Raw genomic sequence first — 22,804 nt, forward strand, 5'->3', positions numbered from 1 at the left:
AGAAAAAATACAAGAATACGGTCATAACATTACCATAATAAAAGTTATAATGTTAAGAGAATAAAGATGTAATCAAATGAGAACTCCAAAAATTTAAATAAGGAACGCTGAGCATTTTGTGAATTTTCTTTGTTATAAGTTTTACATTTATTGTAAAACCAGGCATTTATTATATCATTTATCAGGCATTGTGATAAAATTCTTATCCTGATGAGAATTTTGATTTGTTATTGTCCTGATAAACTCCAATTAGTGATATTCTTTTGGTCAAGACAGTTAATTTGATTATTTTTCCACTGTTCATGCAATAAGAGCATCAATAAATGTCAATATATTGAAAATATGATTAAATGCAGTTACTGTGAGCAGTCTAGTGAACAAATCACACAGTTTTTATGTGACTGGTGTCCTAAAGAAGAATATTACAAATGGGAATGTTTTTCTAGAGCAGTTATTTGTGTTTGTGGAGCTTTGTTCGCTGTGACACACAGTCAAACAGTTACCAAAAAAGAAGGAATAAATAGTGCATATCATCATTTTTATTACAATAGAACAGCAAAATATTGTGATTAAAAAAAGAATGAAGCACACAGAGCTGCTTACATCAGACTGTAATATCTACTGAAGCTTTTTTCTAATTAAAACGACTTTTTTCCTCTTAATTTAAGATGTTCTTGTAAAATTGCATAATTTTGAGACTATTTTTGTAACTAAACTAAAATTCTCGTTAAATGACCTTAATATTCATTTGCAATTTCTTTTTCAGAAAAGAAGGCAATAAAAAAAGAAAGGGAAATCTAATAAAATCAGATCTTGTATGAAAAAATATGAGATTTTATTTTCGCGCCATGTTGCCCAGCCCTAACAGAGTCTTTAGCACATGTATCAAACTCAAGGCTCAGGGGCCAAATCCGGCCCACCGTAGCTTTTTAGGTGGCCTTTTAGACTCCGAATGACATCAATAAGTTCCTCCATTTTTTTCACAAATCTGCAAAATTCACACAAAATCAACAGATTGCCACATTTTTTCTGATTATACTGACATTTTTCTCAAAATTGGTCAAAAACTTTGGGTTTAAGTGACTGCTGCCTCAGCTCAACTGGATGGCAAGTTATATTCTGTGACTGATACAGCGATTAATAAAATGTTACATATATAAGTGCAAATATTGTACAAAGTCCTTACAAATATTTCTAAATTAACACCACAAAATCTGTGATTTTGATTGCAGAAAAACCACAACAACAATCGCAAAATCCTGGATGGACTGGTCAGTTTGAAAAGATGTTCAATATTTTACTTTAAGAAACCTTTATTGAATCCTGAAGCAGCTATTTATTTATATTTCAGCAATTTCATGGGTTTTATCTATACATTCTGACACAAAGGGCCCTTTGAGATTTTTGATACGGCCCAAAATGAAACAGAGTTTGACCTCCCTGATCTACAGCATGCGAGGCTGAACTTCATCCACATCTGGCTTCCTGCCACTGGGCAGCGTTTTAACTACCTCTGCCACAGTGACGCCATCCCACTGCGTCCAATTGTATGGCGAAACCCGACAATTAAAACACCATGTACTTCCTTTCACCATTATTTTATTCTCCTTTCACATGCATATCAAACAAACAAACCGGGTTTCCAGAACAACTGCTCTGAATTCTTCACGTATAGCTAAGCTTGTGTTTGACTTGTCTCACCTTGTCCTCCTCTCCCTCTGAGTCAGAGGCCGCTCTGAACTGCAATGTGCCCGTGTTGATGTAAAACCCCCCGAGCTTTGTGGTCAGGGAGGCAGGCACCAGCTCATCATACTGGGAAGAATAACAATGGAAGACAGTTTGTGGCGTTAAGTTCACAGGATTGCAGAAAACAAAACCCCCACTTACACAACAAACGCTGTTTGCAGATTTAAAAACATCGGAGTAACTGATAATGTGTTTTGTTAACATCTCACAAAAGCATACTCTGCTCCTCCGCTGGTCAGCAAAAATGAATGGAGCAGCAGAGTAAATAAAGATCTGACATGGATTATAACATCTCCAGGCTACATGCAAAAACATTTCCCCCATCATGAATCAGAACAAAGAAAATCTGAGACGAAAAGGTGCTGACAATTTGCGAACGCAGATAAAATACCTAAACAAACCTCATTTAATGGCACAGACTCGATGGATGTGGAATAATTTCAGCTATTACAGCTGAATACTGAGCATAAAACACTGTCAGGGGAAAGAAACATTGTAAATCCATGAAGCATATAGATCTCCAGCGACTGTTTTTAACTTCAGTCTCAGGTTGGTTGTAATAGGGACATCAGGCTATCTTTAGCCTAGCGCTCACTGTCTGTGAACGCAATGTTGTTAAACATCAGGGCAGCATATTTAATAAGAAGCAGGAGGATGCATACCTCAACACAAGAAAGCAGCTGAGCATCCAAAACACAGATTAAGAAGAATTTATAGGGTATACAATGGCAAAGAGTTGGTTATTATTGTGATGCTGTATGTCAGTTTGTTTTTTAAAAATGTCATTATTACTATTATCATTAGCCGTAGATTTTTTGTCTTGTTATGAGTGAGTCAGTGCTAAGCTAATTATTTTGTTCTTGATTAAGTAAGCACATGTTTTCTCTGTCCTACTGATTGCTTGTCTTCTTGTTTTTAAAAACCTGTTTGAAATAAATAAATCAAATCAAGGAAACTGCAAATGCAGCAGGGGTGTACCGCTAACTCGGACAGATTTTCTTAATTTTGCAATATTGGAAGATAATTACATGTGAAATCAATCTAATTCTGAAAAGCTCTAAAAATCAGCCGTTGTCTCCTTTTGCTCTACAGTGAGAGAAGCTGACTGACAGACTCGCCCACCAGGTCACTTTTTCACTTGTGCGGTTAACTATAGTCACCACACTGTTGCCAATTTAGCAACTTTGTCACTACATTTAGCGAGTTTTCAGTTTTCTTTAGCGACTTTTTTTCAAACTAGCAACTAGAAACAAATCTAGCAACTTTTTTCTTTGGTGCGTTCACGTGCTGTCGCTGCTCCATTAACAATCGGATTGCAGTTACAGCAAGACCCTCCCATCTTCAAAGCACGTATATTAGAATAACAGCAGCCATAAATTAAGGAAATCGGGGCCAATCAATTGATCAATCGGTGCACTCCCACAATCAAACTGAATACTGCTTTTCATAAATATAAACAACTCGTGAATTTATAAATACGGCTTAATAATTAGAGTGCACTTGGTTACCCCCTGCTGGCGTGGGGGCCATAAGCAGCTGTTTAATTTGCCAATGCCATGAAGTTGATGGTACTTACAGCTTCAGAGTTGTCTATAAATGGGTCCGTCTCATCATAACCAAACCCAATATCAATCAGATCTTGCATCCGGTCTTTTCTCTTCTTCATACCCGTGTTACCCTGGAAATGTAATACGAAAAAGAAAGATTCGCCAGACAGTATGATGTTTTGTATTTAAAATTCGTGGATTTCAGATTGATGTAAATATGGGATTTTTATTTTTCTTCAGGAAACACAAACATTTGTTTATGGCACCTATTTGACCTTTGTGTTGTGATCGTTTAATATTTTCATTTAAGGTTGTTGTTGGATTATTGTTGGAAAAGCAGAATTTTTTATAATGTAAATAAAGATCCTGTCTAAAGTGTGTAACCCATGTTATATAGATATATATGCAGCTCTGGAAAAAATTAAGAGCCCACTGCACTGAAGCCCATTGAAAACCTCCTGGTTATTCCATCAAATATTGATTTCTGAACTCTTCCTGAGTTAAAACATTAATATTGTTGTTTCTAAATGAATATGAACTTGTTTTCTTTGCATTATATGAGTTCTGAAAGTTCTGCATCTTTTTGTTATCTTGACCATTTCTCATTTTCTGCAAATAAATACTAGATGTTTGCTTGGAATTTCAGACACATGTTGTCAGTAGTTCATAGAATAAAAGAACAATGTTCATTTTACTCAAACATATACTAAAAAAAGTAAGACCAGAGAAACTGATAATTTTAAGTGGTCTCTTAATTTTTAAGAGAGCTGTATGCTCTTTTAAAAAAGAAAGCTGGATGCATGAAAATAGTAGCATTCAATAATTAGCCAATTAAAGTTCATGTTTTGCATGCGAGTATCTGTTACTGTTGAGTCTGTTGCCAAGCAACAACTAAAGTGCTAAAAGAATATTCAAAACATTTTCTATGTTTTGTTTCTTTAGAGTCAAACATTAAAGTATTTCTAACTTTTGAAAACACAGACATGTTCATCTATGCTGGTTAAAACCCAACTTTTCCTCCGTTTCTCTTTGTGTTTTAAAAGTCCAGCCACAACAATCTTATAGAAAGTAAAGAAATTTCAAGATTATCTCCCTTTATATATCAAGTGTATATTATCCCAGAGTGTTCAGGGTTTAATCAACTCTAAAAAGTGCATGAAAGTACATGCAGCTTTCAGGCTCTGATGTACTCAATGATAAAGAAAAAGAATAAGATTTTCCTAAGTTTGATCACGTAAAAGTCAGTCTAAAAAAATCTGGCTGATTTCAATCTGTGGTGGATTAATTGGTGAGTCCGTTAATAATGATAAATAATTACTTACATATTTATTTTCAAACTTTTTTGCCAGGGCTTCGACCTCAAGCCGCTCACGCTCCTCCTCATCATCATTGAGGCGGTTGAGGGAGGAGGTCAGACTTGGAAGATTGCTTTTATTCTGAAATAAACATTGAAAAACGGAAATAGGATGAAGAAACTCAATACCTAAAACAACTAAACTGCAGTCAAATAACGCTTTGGTGTCCAAATAAGCAGCTTCTATTTTGATGTGCACTCATTTGTGAGTAGCAGTCTTTTTATTTATTTATTTTTTTTTAAACTCTCATATTAAATAAACTTTATCATCCAGAGCTGCATACAGTTAAAACGTATTTGCGTTCCCAGCTCATCAACAATGCTCCTCCATCTCTGTCTCATCGCTGCCAGAGGGCCAAACTGCATGTGGCATTTCCAAGTGCCATAATGGCTGAGTGACTGGGCTGTTGCTGGGCAAGTCTGAGTGAAAAGGACACAGGTAGCAACATGACATACACTATATGCGTTAAACAACCAGGAGGAGATAGCGCTGTTATATACACTACAATCTGCAGAGCGCTACTAAAGTTGAAAAGCTGCAGAGTGGACCGCTGCTGCCTTTGTGTTGAGCTTGTACTAATGGTCACTTTCAGCCACGCTATTCCACGGAAGGACAAGGTGCACTTCCCCCATTTAACTTACTATGACACGTCCATATAAACACTTCCAAGAGGTGTAAAATAACTCCGGCAGTAGTTTCCCATGGTCCGCCAACAGTGAAAGCGGAGGAACCTACCTGGAGGTTCTGAATAAGTTCGCCATAATTAAACTCGGCGGAGGTTCGCTCGTCGGGCTCGGACAGGGACAGGTTGAGCCGCACGGTCGCCCTCCTCTCCGCAGCAGCCTTGTCCCTGTCGCCGGTTTTACCGAGACGACCGTTACTGGCGCTGCCTCCTGCCCCGCCGCCTGCCTCAGCCTCCCCGGCTCTGTCGAAGTTGAAGTCGGCCTCCTCATCCAGCCGGCGTTTCCTAGACTCCGCGGCTGTTCCAGCTGCGAAGGCCGACAGGGTGACAAACTGCACTTTTCTCGGTTCGGCCATTAGGATGAGCTGCCTGCCCGCCTGCCTGAACCTCACTCCGGACAGACAGCGACGCCGAGAAGAGCTACTTCGCGAAACTACTCCAAATTGGTGGACTGAAGAAGGTTCCGCTGTGCTCCGACGGCTGCTCGGGGCCTAGACGGGCGTTAGAGCCTCCTCCGCAGCATACGGATTGAACTCCAGGGGATGCGACGGTCGAGGGAAAGTTGTTTTTTCAGCAGCTACTCTCATCCTCGGTTCGCTATGGGGCTGAGACATTCACAGGAGCCATCTTGGGTTTCGGGAGTAAATAAAATATCAGCGGAGAGGGGTCGCTGCGCATGCGCGTACACACAAAACGGAACCATGTGCCACAGGGGAGTGCATCACGTCCAATCAGCGCACAGCGGCTCGTAAGCCCGCCCCCCGCCACAACGGGCGATAATAACAACACTCTGAGCTCTAATCTGACCTTTATAAAGTGTCTGCAGGAAGGACAGGCTGTGGGATACGTGGAGTACATGCTCGGCTGTTAATGCCGAGATCAACTGCCTTCATTTGATGCTTTTCTTTTCGTCTAAACATAACGCAGCTGAATGGGACTTTTTTTTTCTTAACCTTAAACTCAAATTCCAAAATAAAGAATTAATAAAGCAATAGTATTTACAGTAACCTTCTGAGGGACACCCCTAACGATGCAATAAACCACGTTCACATTTATAAATAAAAGTTGGGTTTTCTTGAGGCAGAAACCAAATCGAGATAAACCTGTTGCAAAATCCTAGAGTAAAACTTTTAGTTTATAGTTTAATGTCCAATTAATCCCCAAGTATAATAAGTAACAAGTCCTCCCAGACTCAATTTTAAATAAAGAAATTCATTTTCAGATTTTACGTAATTGGCTTTATCAAGAAAACACCTATTAAATTTGGATTAGGTGGGCTACTGCACTACCTTAAACTTTTAACATCCGACAGAAATGCAGGAGTGGCCTGTTGTTTCTTTTTTAATTCTTTTTGATGGTTTTAAAATTTCTCTAAATGCTCTCAAATGTTTAACACCGCAACTGCAAAATTATATTATGTTGGAGTCATCTTACTTCTTTTATTCTGGGCACTGTGAAATCAAGAGATTAGATTTTAACATATTTACCCCTAAACTTGATCATAGACAGTCATGTGAAAAAATTAGGACATGTTAAATACTCAGTTTTTTATTAACAAATGTGCACGTATTAAACTCTAATCCTATTTTTTATTTACATATGGAAAATAGAGTAATTTAAACAACAAAAATAATTTTGTTTTATTCATTAAACAAAAGATATGAACAAAAATGTGTATTAACACACTCGGTCGCCAGTCTGAGGAAGATCTTCCTTCCTCCTCTGTTTCAGAGATTTGAGTGTCCATGTTTTCCTGAAAATTAGGTTTGAGCAAGAAAAAACAAACAACAGACACTCATAAAAAAATATTACAGACCAGAAAGATAATTTCAGCAAGTCATATTTCATAAATGATATTACATTAAGGAGAAGAAATAATCAAAGTATTTAATACAAATCACTGCCTTGTAGCAGATAGTGAACCATTTTTCCTTCTGTGATGTGTAGATCCATTCATGTGACACACTTAGCCTTCCCTCTGTGTCATTAGAGGAGGACTCTGTTGTCTTTGGCCCACTTTCTCAGGATCCTGATAATGTATTCAACCTGAGGGTTTCCTGAATTCTGCAGGAAGACTAAAACCTCCTTGAGCATCTCCCTGCAGAACAAACAGGATATGTAAGGAAACAAGGTTGGATCGAAAATGCATCATGTGTCATGTTTATTTTAAATGACATCACACCCACTCCAGCAAGAGAATAGATGATAAAATCACTGCAGGAGGAAGAGAAAAACATACTTGGGCTCCTTGTTTGCCAGTATGAGCTGAAAGACGCCGACACATGCCCCCCTTTTGCCATCCCAGTAATTGGAGCTTGGGTCCAGCTTCTCCAGGGCATCAAATGCTTTGGCAGAATAGTAGAACTGGCCCATCTGAAACAACACATGGTCACCATGATCTGATCTGCAAAGTCCGGGTTTGGAAACATTTGTATATGGGAATGCTGACAAGTTTTTCCAGAGATGGAAAAACTCCTTGAAAACAATTACACAAGACTAATTTTTTTATTACTTCTGTTTTGTTTTTTGCCTTGTCTTATTTTTCTTTGGGATAGGGATCGGCTATAAGCCAATGTTTCAAACTGATTAATTGAATTGGGCTGTTTTGTATTTTTTGGTAAATACCACTTGTATCTGTTGAGCCCGATGTGCTAAACTACATGTCAAAATTAAAAAATAAAAATGAAAAAAAAGAAGTTATAAAGAAGTTTATATGTAAACTTAAATTTTGAGTCATCCATCACTTCTTCCTAATTGTCATCCAACGAGAAACGCTGTCGTCAAGTCTTTTGAAGTAAACATAAAACTTCTTCAGGGTTACTGGAAGCTAAATATAAATGCAGAACCAATTCTTTTCAGCAAGTGATTGCAATTCTGCAGATGGCAGTAGGAACACAAGGAGGCGGTAGGTGAGTTTGTTGTTCTCACAGGTTATCTGTCTCATATTACACGGTCACATCTTTTTTTTTAATAAAAGTTACATACTGCAGCTTTATATCAGATTGCTGTTATGACCTTAACCATGCTAAAATCCCACTGAAGTGGCTGCAGAAAAATAATTCTGCAAGGAAGAGCAGGCCAACATAAAAGGCTCTTTGCCAATGTTTGATGACCACTGTTGCTGCCAAGGCAGGCAGAACCAGTTATTAGGTTTATGGGGCAATTACTTTTTCACACAAGGCCAGGTTGGCATGTATAGCTTTTTTAAAACCTTAATGAATGAATTCATCAGTTAGAAACAGCATCTTGTATTTCCTAAGGCTATCTGTGCCTGATATTAAACTTGGTTTGGTGTTCAGACACATTTATGTGTGACCAATAAAAATGTGAAGGAGGCCAAACACTGCTCACAACACTGGACACGGGCCAAGGAGATGATGCTGTAATTTAAATTAGTTACAGTCCTGATGAAAATCATGCACCGCTCCGCGAACAAAAAGCTTTGCAACATACCATCAGTAAAGCAATATATTTTTAAAGGGGCAGTACTATGTGTTTTTCAGGCACAAAGTGCCATTTTACAGCACAATTAAGTTCCTGTGTTACCTTCAAAATTTTATATAGTGAAGGGAAATGTTACTTTGTAATTTAATTCCTTAAAATTGGGCCTCTGCCTCTTTAAAAACTCCAGGAAGTCATCACAACATGGCTCCTCTATTAACCCTTTAACAACATTTTTACCAGCGTTTCACTGAGAAGGAGCTTGAATAATGAGCTCAGCAAATGCAGTTCCACCAGGTGTTTGCTAATTACTGCTGGCTAGTCTGAAGGAGCTCAGTGGGGGAGGATTCATCAAATATGTATAAAAGAATCTAGGCAACACTCCAGGTAATTCTTTGAGGAGAAAATAACATCACTAAGCTCAAAAAAGTCATGTCTTTTTGGAAAAATAAAAAAATACAGACTAAAATTGCTAAAAGCAAAAAGAAAAAGCTAAAAAAAAAACCATCGATTTTATATAAAACTGCTCTTCAAACAAAACTTTAGCTGACCTTAAAGGAAATTTCAAGATGATCTCTTATTAAGTTCTCCTTTAGGAATAAGAAAAGGCAAGAAGAAAGAGGAGGGTGTTACCTTGTAGCAGTCGTTGGCAATCAGCTGCAGCATACTGAAGGAATCAGAGGAAGTGCCCATTTTATGATAAAGCTCCCAGGCAAGCTGGCTCTTCTGGTTCATTATGTCTGACAGGAATAAGATCAGTGAGTTCAACAATCTGTCGCTCACAGGCAGCCTCAGCTTATGAAGATTCAAATTTGGGAAATAATGGAGGCCATGAGCAGCTTTTACTGCTGTAAATTAGGCCAAGAGAAGAAGAAAAATGCCCCAGTGAAGATATCCATTCCTTCTGCTGAGTGTAACATCAGCAGAGTGAAAGACAGAGCTTAAATTCGATGCAGGCCTGAGGCTAGAAATCTGGCAGCGATGTTAGATTCAGATCCAAGCCACAGTGAACCCGCACAAAGGAGCTCTCAGATGTGATTCCTCATTCAGTTAAGGTATCTGAGTCAGGCCGCATTCAAAAAGAAAATTTAAAATAATCTGTAAAAGTCTGAGCACAAGCAAATCTGAAGTGAATTGACACATTTAAAAGGTTTTTAGTAAAGAAAATGAACTAGCATTATTTTCCTTTTCACATCTTTTTATGCTCATTATTTATAGGGGTTTTATGTGACAGACCAACACAAAGTAGCGCATAACTGTGAAGGGACAATAGTTCAGTCAGATTGGGTGGAGAACGTCTAAGAACATAAATTTTAAAGTCAAACCACAGATTCTCAAATTAATTTAGGTCCAGAATTGACTGGATGCTTTAATCTGAACCAAAGAAAATACACTTTTGCTAAAAAATAAAAACATTTTCTAATCATGTACTACATCATAAGTTTTATTATGAAAGCTAACAAAATTAAACTCAAATTTATTTCTATTTTCTGACAAAAAAAACTAACTATTTTGTAGAATGAGGTGAGCCTTTTCGATAAATAGCATAAAGTAAGTAGCATAGTTTGAAGCTACTTACTTTTAAAAGCCTGCTGTAGATATTAAGAACTTATGAAAAAACTCATAAAATGTCAATTTCTTTTTGGTTTTGTAAGAGCCACAATGGAGAAGCCAAAGAGCGGAAAATGGAGCCGCAGGTTGCAGAAAACCTGATGTACGCCATCATAAAGTAGTTCTGGATTTACACATGTTGAGGGTTTCTGTCAACAGATAATGATGCTGCCACCATTATCTATTTTTTCTTCCCAAAGTCTGCTGTATTTCCTACTTGGCTTAAAGTTAGTTTTTTACAGCTGTGACTTAAAAGCCACATTTGTGAAGTCTGATGTTTGTTGAGTAACGTTCTCTCGAAAACCTCTGAGGCCTTAAAAGAACAGCTGGATTTATACTCAGGCTCAATTAGACACATCTGGACATTTCAAACCAGCAGCTAGCACTGAATTTTATTTAGCGGTATCTGAGAAAAGGGGCCTATTTGCAAAATGTTCAAAACTCCTTATCTTCCTTTTACTTAACAAGCTTTCTCAGCTTTCTCTTGGTGTATCACAATCAAACACACTGATGTTCAATGCTGTAACATGAAAAGAATGTGAGAAAGCTCTATATATTGCTGATTAAGTGTACCGTCATAAATTTTACTTCTATACTTACAACATCGAGCAAGCCAGCTGAGGTAAACATAGTCATTCTTGATCTTTTCATTCTGAATGAGCAGAAAAACCTGAAAGGGAACAAAAAATAAGCACAAAAAAAGCACAGCAACATCAATTGACGTCTGCAGAAGGCTCAATCAAAGTACCTCCTCTGCTTCTTTGTAGTTTCCGAGCGCCGCTTTAGCTTGAGCATAGTTGAAGTTGAATGTGTCATCGTTGTAGAAGTAACTCTGAAAAGAAAAAAGCTTAAACTACTGTCGTAAAAAAAAAAAAAAAACTAACCAGAATAGATTCACTTTCAGCACCACTTATCATTCAAGGTGATGCTTCATAACCAGGTTTCTTTTTCCAACTTATAGCAGCACAAAAGCAACACAGATACTCTACTAACCTTGACAGAGTTGAGATATATGAGAACATCCTCAAACTGTCTCAGGAGAAAAAAGCAGGAGGCCATGCACTGTCTGCCAGGGATAGTATCTGCAAAAAAAAAAGAGAGAGAAAAATCTGTTCACACATTCCGGCTTTCAAAAATAATACTGAAGACAATTTCATCTGGCTTACCGCACTCGCTAGCTGAGCCGCCGACCAACTGAAAAAACTGCTGGGCGATTTTTAGGTGATCCCTCTTCAAAATACAGGAGAATAAAACTTATAGCTGTTTCACACGCAAAGCGATCAGATGTACTGGCATGCAAGCGTTTTAAAAAAAATGATCAGAAATACTCACTGATCCGATTTCTAGTCCAAGTGCAGCATTCACAACTCCTTTTAAAATATACTCCTATCACAATTACATTAATATTAGATCGAACATATGAAGGAGAATTTGTAAAAATGAGAAACAATTATCATTTTGGGGGGTCTTTCTGATCCATTGATAGTACACTGTAAGACTTTTGAAGGTGGTTTAAATTAAAAATAAAAGTCCACCTGCTGCCTTGAAAATGCAATTTAAGGCAGCAGGTGGAAAACTGTTCTAGTTTTGACTCAGAAATTAAAGTTCATGAAGTTGATTTAACAAGAGACAAGTTGTCTAAACATTGTTTTTTTAAGTTCATTAATCTTGAATTGTGAGTTTTAACTTAATGCTGCAATTTAAACTAAATAATTATTTCACAATATGGAAGAAAAAAAAACTGCCCTCACCTGGTTAAAGACCCACATTTCTCTATTATTTTACTCACATTATCAAGTTAAAATAACTTATTTTACTTTAGAAATATTTAAATTCCTGTTTCAAATTGCACAAACAAAATTTCTGATCTGATAATGAATTTTATTAAACATCACATAAATGTTTTTGTGTACTAAATGTTCACAACATTTAACGTGAACAGGACTTTATTCTCAAGCATTAAAATGAACATTTGCCTTAATAAAACACAGTGTATTAAGATACAATGATGTTTGTTAATTGACTGTATTGAACATATGTTCTTTCCTGTAAGAGCTGAGAAAAAGATTGGAAAACAAATAGTGCCGTCATTTCTAAGTAACAAGAGACTCAAACGTTTAAAACTGATTGTCACCTGAGGGGTAACGGGATCCAGATCTTGGATGAGGTTGTAAGCCTCCTGGACGTCGTCTAGAAATATAAAAACAGAGAATGTCAGTATCAGACTTCTCTGAGAAAGAGACAGAAAGTCTAAACAAGTTCAAGTCAATTATATTGCTGTCAAGTTCAAGACAGCAATAATTAAAAATTATTGCAGAGAATTATTGGAATTAACAAAGACTAGCAGAAGATCTTCATGTGTGCACACATGAGGCTCTTAAAATCATAAAAAATTAAATAGACAGCTATTTAATTTTTTGTATTTTATATATAAAATACAAAAAATTCAATCTTAATCAAAGGAAAATATTTCAGAAGTAGTTTCACTGAGTTGGTTTGTAGTAAAGACAGAAATATTCAAAATGTGCCAAAATTCAAGAATAGAAATGCAGAATAAAACAATTTATTAATTTATTTTTCCCATATTTGTTCAAGGCATCTAAACAAAGATCTCCCTCTGTGGTGAGTCTTGAAGCACATCAAATTATTTTGATGTAATTTCTTATTTAGTTAAACTCAAATAAAGGTTTAAGAAAACTGCTTTGATGCTTTAACATTTATCTTTACTTCTAAAATCAAAACAACCAATGCTGGCAAAGAACCTGCAGCAGATTTTTCTCAACCTCTATGTGTTACAGTGGTTAGAAAAATAAACTCTGAATTAGAACTCAAAGTGCAGCCTGATCAGTGCATTTCTAGTGAAAAAAGTTTCTTTATTCCAAACAGAGACACATCCTTGGTTATAATGTGTGTGAAGTCAGATGCCAGAACATTTCTAATATTTTTCCCCCTAAACTGTTGATTTCACGTCATTTCTTTTGACGGCTATTTCACATTTTTATTCTGCAGCCGTATTTTAATCTTCCCAAACCATTCATTTTCAACAGCATCTTCCTGTCACATCCTCTAGTCCGCGTCTTCTTCTAAGATGGCTGCGATGTATGTGCACACCTTGTCTCAGATAGTAGATGACCAGGTTGAGTCTAGCCTCGGGAATCACATCGATCAAAGGCGGCAGCACCTGCAGCGCGCCCTCCCCATCCCGGAACACCACCTGCAGCACAAAGCGGTTCAGGGAGACAGGAAGCACCAGCCCTGCTGTATGCCTCCATACAGTCCTCCGCGCTCGCAGCCGGACATAATGGGAAGCTTACCAGGTTGTGTCGGATAAGCTCCTTAGCGAACTCAAAGGAACAGGAGGAGATGTCAATTAGGTTCTTCAGCTCAGCCTGAGAGCAAAAAGGCAACACAAAATAAAACAGAAGATGTAAACAATTCCAAAAGGACAGCTACTGATTTGGAGCAATTACTTTGTTATTTTGTGTACAATGGTCATTTAATAAAAGATATATAAAGTATGAGGTTTGTGTCCAAACATCCATCCATTTTCTAACACCCTTGTCCCTAGTGGGGTTGGGAGGGGTGTTGGTGCCTATGTCCAGTGAACGTTTCAGACAGACAGGACAAACAACCATACATGCACACCTAGGGAGAATTTAGAGAGATCAATTAACCTGACAGTCATGTTTTTGGACTGTGGAAGGAAGTCGGAGTACCCGGAGAGAACCCACGCATGCATAGGGAGAACATACAAACTCCATGCAGAAAGTCCCCAGGCTGGGAATTGAACCCAGAACCTTCTTGCTGCAAGGCACCACTGTGCAGCCCATGTCCAAACATGTTTTATTTATTTCGAACATGATAGAAGAATAAAATTACACACATGAACAAGGAATGCAAAAGATACATATTTTTGTACTAAAATAATCTTAATATGCTTGAGAACATTTAATAAACTTAAGACAAAATGTAGGAAATTTTTGTTTGGTGAATTTTTTTTTCTTTGAAGTAATAAAACTTAAGTTGGAAAGCCTGTTTATGTCCCTTTAAATGGTGCCACATTTACAGAAAAGTTGAGTATGTTGGTCAGACCCAACATCCTCTCTTTCACAGTTTTTGGTGGAGGAAGTGTTATGCTGCAGCACAAAATCCCTGTCACTGGAAAAACAAGGAAACTGAAGGAAATCTGGAAGGACATTCTGCCACACCAAGCAGATGAAATGCATGAGGAGGAGTCACATCCTCATTTTTCCTTGTGAGATGGTTAAACATCCTCACTTTTCTTCCAGTTTTGCTCAAAAACTCAATTGTAGCATGCAGTGAGACTGATTTCAGCGTAAGCAAATGATTTGTGGTGTGTTTATTTAAATCTCACACGCGTTCGCGCAATACGTATTTCTTATTACGCCACGCGTTAAACTCCAATAAACTCTTTCTCTCCTTCTCATGTATGGAAAGCCAGTGGGGTCAAAAAACATGCAACATTTGATGTGATTTTCACAAGCAAAGTACATTTTTTAACATGCAAACAACTGTAATCACAACTTTAAGCCAATCACAGACAGTTTGTTTTCGTCTGGTTAGATGAAAAATCAATCACAACCAATAGAAATTAGAAAATTAAACATTAAGATTTAAGAAAAACAAAAGTTTAATATAATAAAATTGTAGTTAAGTATACAAATAAGTTTACTTTTTACATTGCAGGTAGTATTTCAACATTTCTCAAACTACAATGTAAAATATTTAGTAGTTTTACATCAGATTTTTAGCGATAGACATAGTCAAAGTAGTTCAATCCCTTATCAGTCAACTCATATAGCCCCCATAAGAGGGGGGCTATATGAAAAGCATGCTACAACATTGAGGCTAATATTTTTAGGCACTACTGTGAAGTAAATAATTAAATTGAAAATATGTTTTGTTTCTTTAAACTTAAAGGTATAAGAATAAGATGTTTGGCTTCAGCAGAGAGGATTTGGAAGCAGTAAATGATTTATTACAACCAAGCTTTTCTACAGTAAAGAAATTTTCAACCAAAAGTTAATTTTCCTCACTTCTTTTGCTAAATTTAGTTGCACCTTTAAGCTTCATCAACATTTAGTAGATAAAATATTAGTACCTCTGCTGCTTTGCCGTTGTACAACCTGAAATGGTTGCAGGCTTTGAGGTTGAGAGCTATGGTTGAATCCGGGATGTTCTGCAGGTACACGGCCAGAACCTCCTGAGACACATCATAGTAGTCCAGCTTGTAGTAACACAGAGCCACGTAAACTTTCAGAGCCAGGTAATCTCTGTAATCACAGCATGGAGCGAGAGGGGAAAGAAATATGCTGCTTAGGGAGAAGATAAGATGAAATGCTGATTAAACTTTGAATAATGTCGGATCAAACAGGAATCTAACAGTAAGAAGAAGAAAAAAGCTTATATAAGCTGCAGTGCTCTGTAAAAGTATTCACTTTTTTTTTTCTTTTGGCACCTTAAAACCACAAACTTCAACATATTTTATTTGGATTTGACATGATGGACCAGCACAATGAACAGCATAATTATGAGGTGGGAGGAAAAGAATGAGCCTCTCCATAGTCTGAGAGGATGGACACGCATGTATGTCATTGCATAGTAAGTTAGCATTTATTGCAATCTGAGCAGTTTTTACAGCATTAATACTGCGTACAATTAATTGTGGTTATGATAAATATCCAATATTTTTTGCGACAGTAATAAAAGTGATAACTAGCACCAGTAAATGAGGATAAATGTGCCACAGTTTCAGACTTTTACTTGTAAGAAGTATTGAAAATATGTATAATTTGTCTGCTGTTTCATAATTTTGCACTACTCTGTGTTGGTCTGCTGTGAAAAATCCCAATGAAGCACATTGAAGTCTGTCACTGTAACAGCAAACCAGGAAAAAGTTCAAGTGGTGTGAATTTAGTTTTGCTCCATAATGTGTGAAGTCCATGAAGCATTAAAACCTCTCATCTGCCACGGTGGTTTTGGAACAGCAGGACTGTGAAGCTAATTTCAGAGTGACAGGACAGATGAAGTTCAGACCTGTTCTGCAGCAGAAGGCGTTTATAGATGTCTATGGCCTCTTGGTAGTGAGAGCGCATGTAGTGGATGGAGGCCAGACTCAGCTGATCCTCTGTCACATCCTCCAGGTTCTGGTGGAAGGCCATCAGTCGCTTTTCATCCTTAAACTGAAACGCAGCATTACAGGAAGAGATCAAAACACAAAATAAAATACAAATACTGGAGTGAACTGAATACATTTTAAGAAGACTGTTTTATGAAGCCAAAAAGAAGCTATAATTGCTAAACCTTGTGCTCCAGGTGAAACAGCAGCCGGTTTTGGAGGGGGGACATCGGTGCTACAGAGAGCGAGAGGGGACAAGATTATAAAGATTATAAAGAATAAAGACAGGACTCATCAGGAAGCATCACTCTTTTGTTTCCAATAGTCACATTAGAGACTAAGGATCATTTTAAACTCTTCTTATACAGAAATCACAACATCACTGGTAGGTGTTTACCAGCTGGTTACTGCCATTGCTGAGGAAACAAATTGAGCAACTTAGCTAGACATGACATGTAGAAAATAATGGAGAACTGGGTCACAGATAAGAGACTGAAATTGTATTTAGTCAGACTACTTTTTATATTAACTCACACAAATGAAAGGAACTGTTTGCTGACATCTAATGACCAAGTTGTGGATAACAACTGTCTTTTGTTTTGCTTTTTTGTCACATATATAAATGTTTCAGATCATTACTTAAATTTTAATATCAGGCAAAAGTAGCTTGTGTAAGTACTAGGGGTGCACCTATTGCAGTTTTCTGGCCCATCTGCAATTACTGATCTTTAAAAAGTCTGACCTGCTGATTCTGATTTTGGCCGAAACCAATTTGTTTTGTCTAAAATGTCCCTAAATATAGCAAGAAAGTTGCTGAGTTGGTAACAGTGGGTGACTACAAACTTGCAGACATGACCTGATGGTCTGGACCTTTGCTGAGGCAGAGAAGATCGGGGGAAAAGATTGGCTTCACATGCAAGTATCGGCTGATCACCGATCTCCCAAAAGTAAGGAAATCGACACCAATAAATCAGCTCGTCGATAAATCGGTGCACCCTTAGTAAGTACTGTAACTGATACGGTTTCATGCCATTCAAACCACAAAGAGGAGTAGAAGATCATTACAAATAAAAGGTTTCAATTATTACATGGCAAATTCACAGATGCTGAAGACATTTATATAAGTGAAAAATGTGCCACAAGAACTTGGATAGAGATATAAATCCAAAAGGAAATTAATTAAATTGAGAAATTAATTAAGAATTAATTTGCTTTGGATATAATGCATCAAAGTATAATGCTCCTAACGTTAGTCTGATTTTTACTAAAGTCAAAAAAGTTAATCATAATCCACCCTGTTGGATAGTGTGTTTAAAGACTGAGAACAGTAGGAATTTTTAGTTTTGATGCATTTCATTCAAGTAGAAAAACATTTAAATATTTAATTATTTCACAGTTTATACCCATTCAAGAAAAAATTAGTCGATTCCAAACTATCCTTCTCTAGAAACGATAACTATGGAGTTTGCAAGAAGATTAGAAACAAACAAGTAACGGCAAGTAGTAAGGAATGTTTGGAAGAGATGAACAAACCCATGAACGTTTGTCTATCAGCCCTCATCTGATGGTCTAACTCAAAACAGATGAACCGATATAAAGACAAGGAGGCTCCTAATAATCTTTTTCACCTTAAATCAAGCTCTCTGAAACTTTAGGTAAAGGAGGGAGGCTGAAGAGTCACCCTCATCATCCAGATGAAAACAGCAAAGTGCCTTAAAGGTAACTTATTATGTTTCCTTCAAACCGGTGAGGATAGGTCTATGCTGAAAACATATTTTGCCCCAAATCATTCTTAGATAATGAGATTTCAGTTTAATCAGTTCTTCCTATTTTCAGTTCCGTTTACACGCTTCCTTCAACTGAAGCAAATTTTTTATAAATCTGACTTGTATGCATTTGGACTGCTGGAGGGAGTCGGAGTACCCAGAGAAAACCCACTAAATCCTTTAAGCCACGAGTCTGTAGCAACCACAAGATATTCTTGAACATTCCTGGTGTCATGTTCCCATTTCTGAACAGGGAAAACATGCAGCCTCCACACAGAAACTGACTCTGTTTTATAAATAAGTAATTGCTTTGAACATTGTTCTTTATGAGTGTCTACTAAACTAAAAGTATGTGCAGCATTTTCATGCTAAATCGTACATGTACAATAAAAGATCTTAAAAACTAAGCAAAAGTTAACATTATGCTAACGGAGTTTTGCTGAAGTCGGTACCTTTCGATGCTGCCTCCTCAGCTTCTTTATAAAGCCCCAGAAAAAACAGGGCACAGCCCAGATAGACCCACACCTCTGCAGGACAATCCGGCTTCTCGGTCAGAGATTTGTACTCCTGTCAGAACATGGTACACATTTAATACATATGTAGTCAGAGCCGTGAATAAAATGATTTTATATACAAGCACATATCTACTATGTTGTTCACATCTTGTATGCCCTGATAAAAAAAAGTAATTTAGGGGAAAAAAGAATTACCTCCATGGCTCTCTTGTAATCACCAAGGTGAAATGCACAGTAGCAAATCCACAGGTCTGCATTCTCATGTTTTTCTCCAATGCTTCTCTGAAACTAAATATTAAACAGCCTTTCAGATAAAAATAATATTCCATCTCTTCAAAAAACAAAAGATCTCCAATTTCTTGTAATTGTTAAACTAAAACTTTGAGCTTGGCTTGTTAGGTTATGTCTTCATGGAAGTTATTTACATTTACCCCTTTAAATCTTATACATTTTGCCTAGTTACTTCCACAAACTTCAGTGTGTTTATAGGAGCTGTATGTGACAGATGAAGTCAAACATAAATGTGAAATAGAGGGAAACCACATTTTTTGGCCGTTTTTCTTTGCAAAATAGCTTTGGCTATATAGCTGGATGTTTAAGTCTTGCCACAGATTCTTCAAAGTATTTAGCTTAGATGTAATTAAAAAAGTACAGTTTTGGTTTTATGACAAACTACAAATAATATTTCTTATGCTTTCCTTTCAGCAATGTCTTTGTTTTTGACATATCTCCATACAGGTCAGATTTAGGGAGAACAAAATGAATTGCTGTCCTGTTAACATTCTCCCACCCGAGTTATCAATTTCTATAGTGTAGCTCCTCCAAAGTTACTAAGGGCTTCTGTTTGTCTATCGCATAAAATACTTAAGAAATATATTAAAATATGTGGTTATTATGTGACAAAGTATCAAGGAGTATGAATATTTCAGCAAAAACGTTTGCAATTTTCTATCAAACCACTGAAATCTTTTCAAATATCTGTTTTATTATTTTTATCACTGGGAGATGCATTACCTCCAACAACGTTAAGGCACCCAGGTAGTCTCTTTGCTGAAGGTACTCCTCCAAACTGGGGACCTTGGTTTTGTTTTTCTTCTTTTTATCACTGATGCTTCCCAGTGTCTCTTCTCCCACAGCTGGCTTCACGCGTGACAGGATCTGACAACATACATATTAATGATGAGCGCATAGTCATCCTCGGATTATTACATGGTGATGTGACAATGCCCAAAAATACTAATTTTATGCCAAGAATAAAACCTCCTCCATGATAGTTACACTCGAACATTAACAGCAAAAACAAGTTTTCTCACCATTTCGAGGTGTATATCTTGAGGAATTTAGTGTTAGCTAAGTCTTGTTTATCACTAGGGTAACGGAAAACACTCTTATGTTCAACTCCGCGCCGCTTAAATATATCGCTGTAATTTTGAGTAAGTTATATCTTTTAAAAGAAAATCAAATAAAGCTTTCAAAAATCAAAATATAATCACAAAATTATCGCCATCTTCTAAACACTCCTTTACAGCAGATTTGCTAAATTGTTTCTTAGTAACGTTAGCTCGCTATGAGCTAAGCTGTAACGGCCGCGGCACGAGTTACAGTTTCCGTTGACAACCTTTCAAGCTAAAAGCACGACAAAAATAGTTTAGCATTTAAAGACGTTTTCCAGCTTCACAGTTGCTTGTTGTGTGTTATTCCCACTGAGTTAAATTTAGAAAATCCAGCGCAGGTTATACAAACAGCTTAGCGATGAAAATTTAAAAAATCTAATATCTTAACGGGGGTATATTTTGTAGGAAAACCAATATATCTTGTCTATCTCATGTTGAGCTTCACTTTTCAGTGTTTTTGTTTTAGTCTTAGTTGCTTAGCAACCACGAGCTTCAGTCTTTTTTTTTGCTTCTTTGTTTTGACTTTGGTGTAGATGAAGAAACAAACGCACCCTGCGTCTTACGGACGACAATCAATCCATATATATGTAGGAAACATAGCAATTTCGCCGTTTCTGCTTTGGAGATTCAATTTAAATGTTGTGGTTAAATATAGGCGGTGCCCCAGTGGCCTAATGGATAAGGCACTGGCCTCCTAAGCCAGGGATTGTGGGTTCGAGTCCCATCTGGGGTGTGTCGTTTTTTTTTTATATCTTTCTGATTTGTAAGATATTGTTCTTGTTTCTTCGCATATTAAAATTTCAAGTTCATCCAAACATTTACTTATGTGCAGATGTGATATATTGAAATCCAACGTGATGTAATACATACAAAGTAAGGCCTTAAATCCCAATGAGAGATTCAAAGTAGTGTATAAGTTGGAGTGATACACAATTTTCTATTTTTTGTGGCAAATATAAGTTTAAAAAGTATGCTTTTTACGACGCAATTTCAGAGAAAACCTAATTTTACCTCTGTGTAGAAAGTTATGTTTAAGCTGTGCCATATTGATCATGTAAAGAAGAGAAAAATCTTGAAGAATCCATTCACACGCCACTTATGACCAGGATAATGACATGACTGATGCAAATCATGCAAAAGAGTTTAGAAATCAACCCAACCACTTGCAAAAACAATAGTGTTGTCAGAATGTCTTGGAGAGCTGATTTGAGTAACAAATAAGATTTACTTGGTGAAGAATGAGGGTTTTATTTTTGTTTTGATGCTGTCTTGAATTCAATTTTTTTTTCTTTCTCTTGGTTCTTTATTGTTCTGTTCATGTTTTGGTTTAAATATGTATTCTAGTATTTGTAGCATTTGTGTTCTGTTCAACCTCTTCTCATTTTTTAAAATTCTTTTTTTATGGAAATAGTAATTATTTACATTACATTCAATAAATATTAACTTAGAAATGTATTTATCCAACTAAACAAGGGGACTACCGCCTTAACAATCAAAGAGTAATTTGTGTCTTCAGTCCAGCTAAATAAAACTTGTTTAGAGGTTTGAAAATAGACAGCTCTTATTTTTGATAAATATTTACTAAAGAGAATTTATTAAATATTGTAGCTGCCACAATTTAATTTCCATTTTTAGACTTAATGTTGCAGAAAATGAATAAAGTAATAATGTTTTTATTAGCTGTAATCTGCATAATCTAAACAGGAATACTATTTCTCCTTCTATATTTAAGCACAAATGCTTTATCATATTCAGCCATATTCATATTTGCAAGCATTATAAAAGTATAAAATCCTACTATCAAGTTGAAAACATAAGCTCTTTATATTTGGTATTTTAATTCCTGCATATGGCATGAACTCTGTGAGTAAATTTGGATAATTTCTTGGACATTTGGGAGAGAAACTAAAGACAAAAGTATTAATCTGGGATCAATACTCACCTTTTTATATTGATAATATCAATATTTAGATTAATATGCCCAGCCCTACTCAAGGGGACTGACACAATTTTTTTTAATGACTTTTCAGATTTTTATCTATAGAAATATTTTTTAAATCAAGCCCTGTTTTCCTTCTACTTCACCATTTATATTGGTCTGTCACTCTAAATGTTTGTAAAGTTTTCGGTTGTAGAATAAAAAAATGCAAACAACCAATAAATTGCTTGTAAGAAAACACTTGAATATTGCTTTCCAAATCAAATCTTGTACAGGTAGCCTTACGCCTGAAGTAAAAAAAAAAACAAAGCTCAGTTTATCCCTCCACTTTGTTTTCTGTAACAAGTGAAAGCTGGTGCTTTTCCTTGAAGAAGAAGATGCAAATGCTAGTTTCTTGTTGTTCTGCTTGATTTCTCCTCAGAAGGCAGCCTTTGAAACACTTTGAATATTAACCACGAAATCATTTGTTTCAAAGGCGTGTTTTGCTGCTTTGTTTAAGGACTCATTGATAGTATTTTTTGTGTATGAAAATGTTCTGAATTCTTGTACGTCTGTTAAGGAAAGGGTCAAATCAAAGAGTCAGTCAATTGCTCCTGTGCAAAGCCACCGTCAGGATGGAGAGGATCGTCTTCACGCTGCTCATTGCCACAAAAGCCTGCTGTTGGTGTG

At 36.6% G+C, this 22,804-nt stretch overlaps 2 protein-coding genes and 1 non-coding gene across 4 annotated transcripts in view; 1 reads left to right on the forward strand and 2 right to left on the reverse strand.

The window, feature by feature from the left end:
* The window catches only part of LOC102229841 (ubinuclein-2-like), a 30,563-nt gene extending 23,827 nt beyond the window's left edge, over window positions 1–6,736 (reverse strand). For both annotated transcript variants that reach the window (XM_023333696.1, XM_014476129.2), the window contains exons 1-4: window positions 5,384–6,736; window positions 4,616–4,729; window positions 3,323–3,424; window positions 1,702–1,812 (exon numbers count right to left, since the gene is read on the reverse strand). In XM_023333696.1, coding sequence (XP_023189464.1) covers window positions 1,702–1,812; window positions 3,323–3,424; window positions 4,616–4,729; window positions 5,384–5,686 — 630 coding nt within the window. In that variant the 5' untranslated portion in view covers window positions 5,687–6,736. The remainder of the gene's footprint in view (window positions 1–1,701; window positions 1,813–3,322; window positions 3,425–4,615; window positions 4,730–5,383) is intronic.
* Window positions 6,737–7,154: 418 nt separating this feature from the next.
* Window positions 7,155–20,386, reverse strand: ttc26 (tetratricopeptide repeat domain 26). Its single transcript, XM_005797489.3, has 18 exons — window positions 20,116–20,386; window positions 19,817–19,960; window positions 18,998–19,090; window positions 18,740–18,854; window positions 16,707–16,756; window positions 16,440–16,585; window positions 15,505–15,676; window positions 13,697–13,771; window positions 13,494–13,596; window positions 12,517–12,572; window positions 11,715–11,768; window positions 11,549–11,612; window positions 11,376–11,464; window positions 11,131–11,214; window positions 10,983–11,052; window positions 9,405–9,511; window positions 7,570–7,703; window positions 7,155–7,428 (listed from the first exon to the last, which is right to left on the reverse strand). Exons 1-18 carry the CDS (start codon window positions 20,116–20,118, stop codon window positions 7,317–7,319), a joined length of 1,671 nt encoding a protein of 556 aa, XP_005797546.1. The 5' UTR covers window positions 20,119–20,386; the 3' UTR covers window positions 7,155–7,316.
* A 470-nt stretch (window positions 20,387–20,856) lies between these two features.
* trnar-ccu lies at window positions 20,857–20,929 on the forward strand. Its single transcript has one exon. It is a non-coding gene; the product is annotated as a tRNA-Arg (tRNA).
* The last annotated feature ends 1,875 nt before the right edge of the window (window positions 20,930–22,804 follow it).

This window comes from Xiphophorus maculatus, chromosome 5, assembly GCF_002775205.1.
Source record: "Xiphophorus maculatus strain JP 163 A chromosome 5, X_maculatus-5.0-male, whole genome shotgun sequence".
Lineage (NCBI taxonomy): Eukaryota > Metazoa > Chordata > Actinopteri > Cyprinodontiformes > Poeciliidae > Xiphophorus > Xiphophorus maculatus.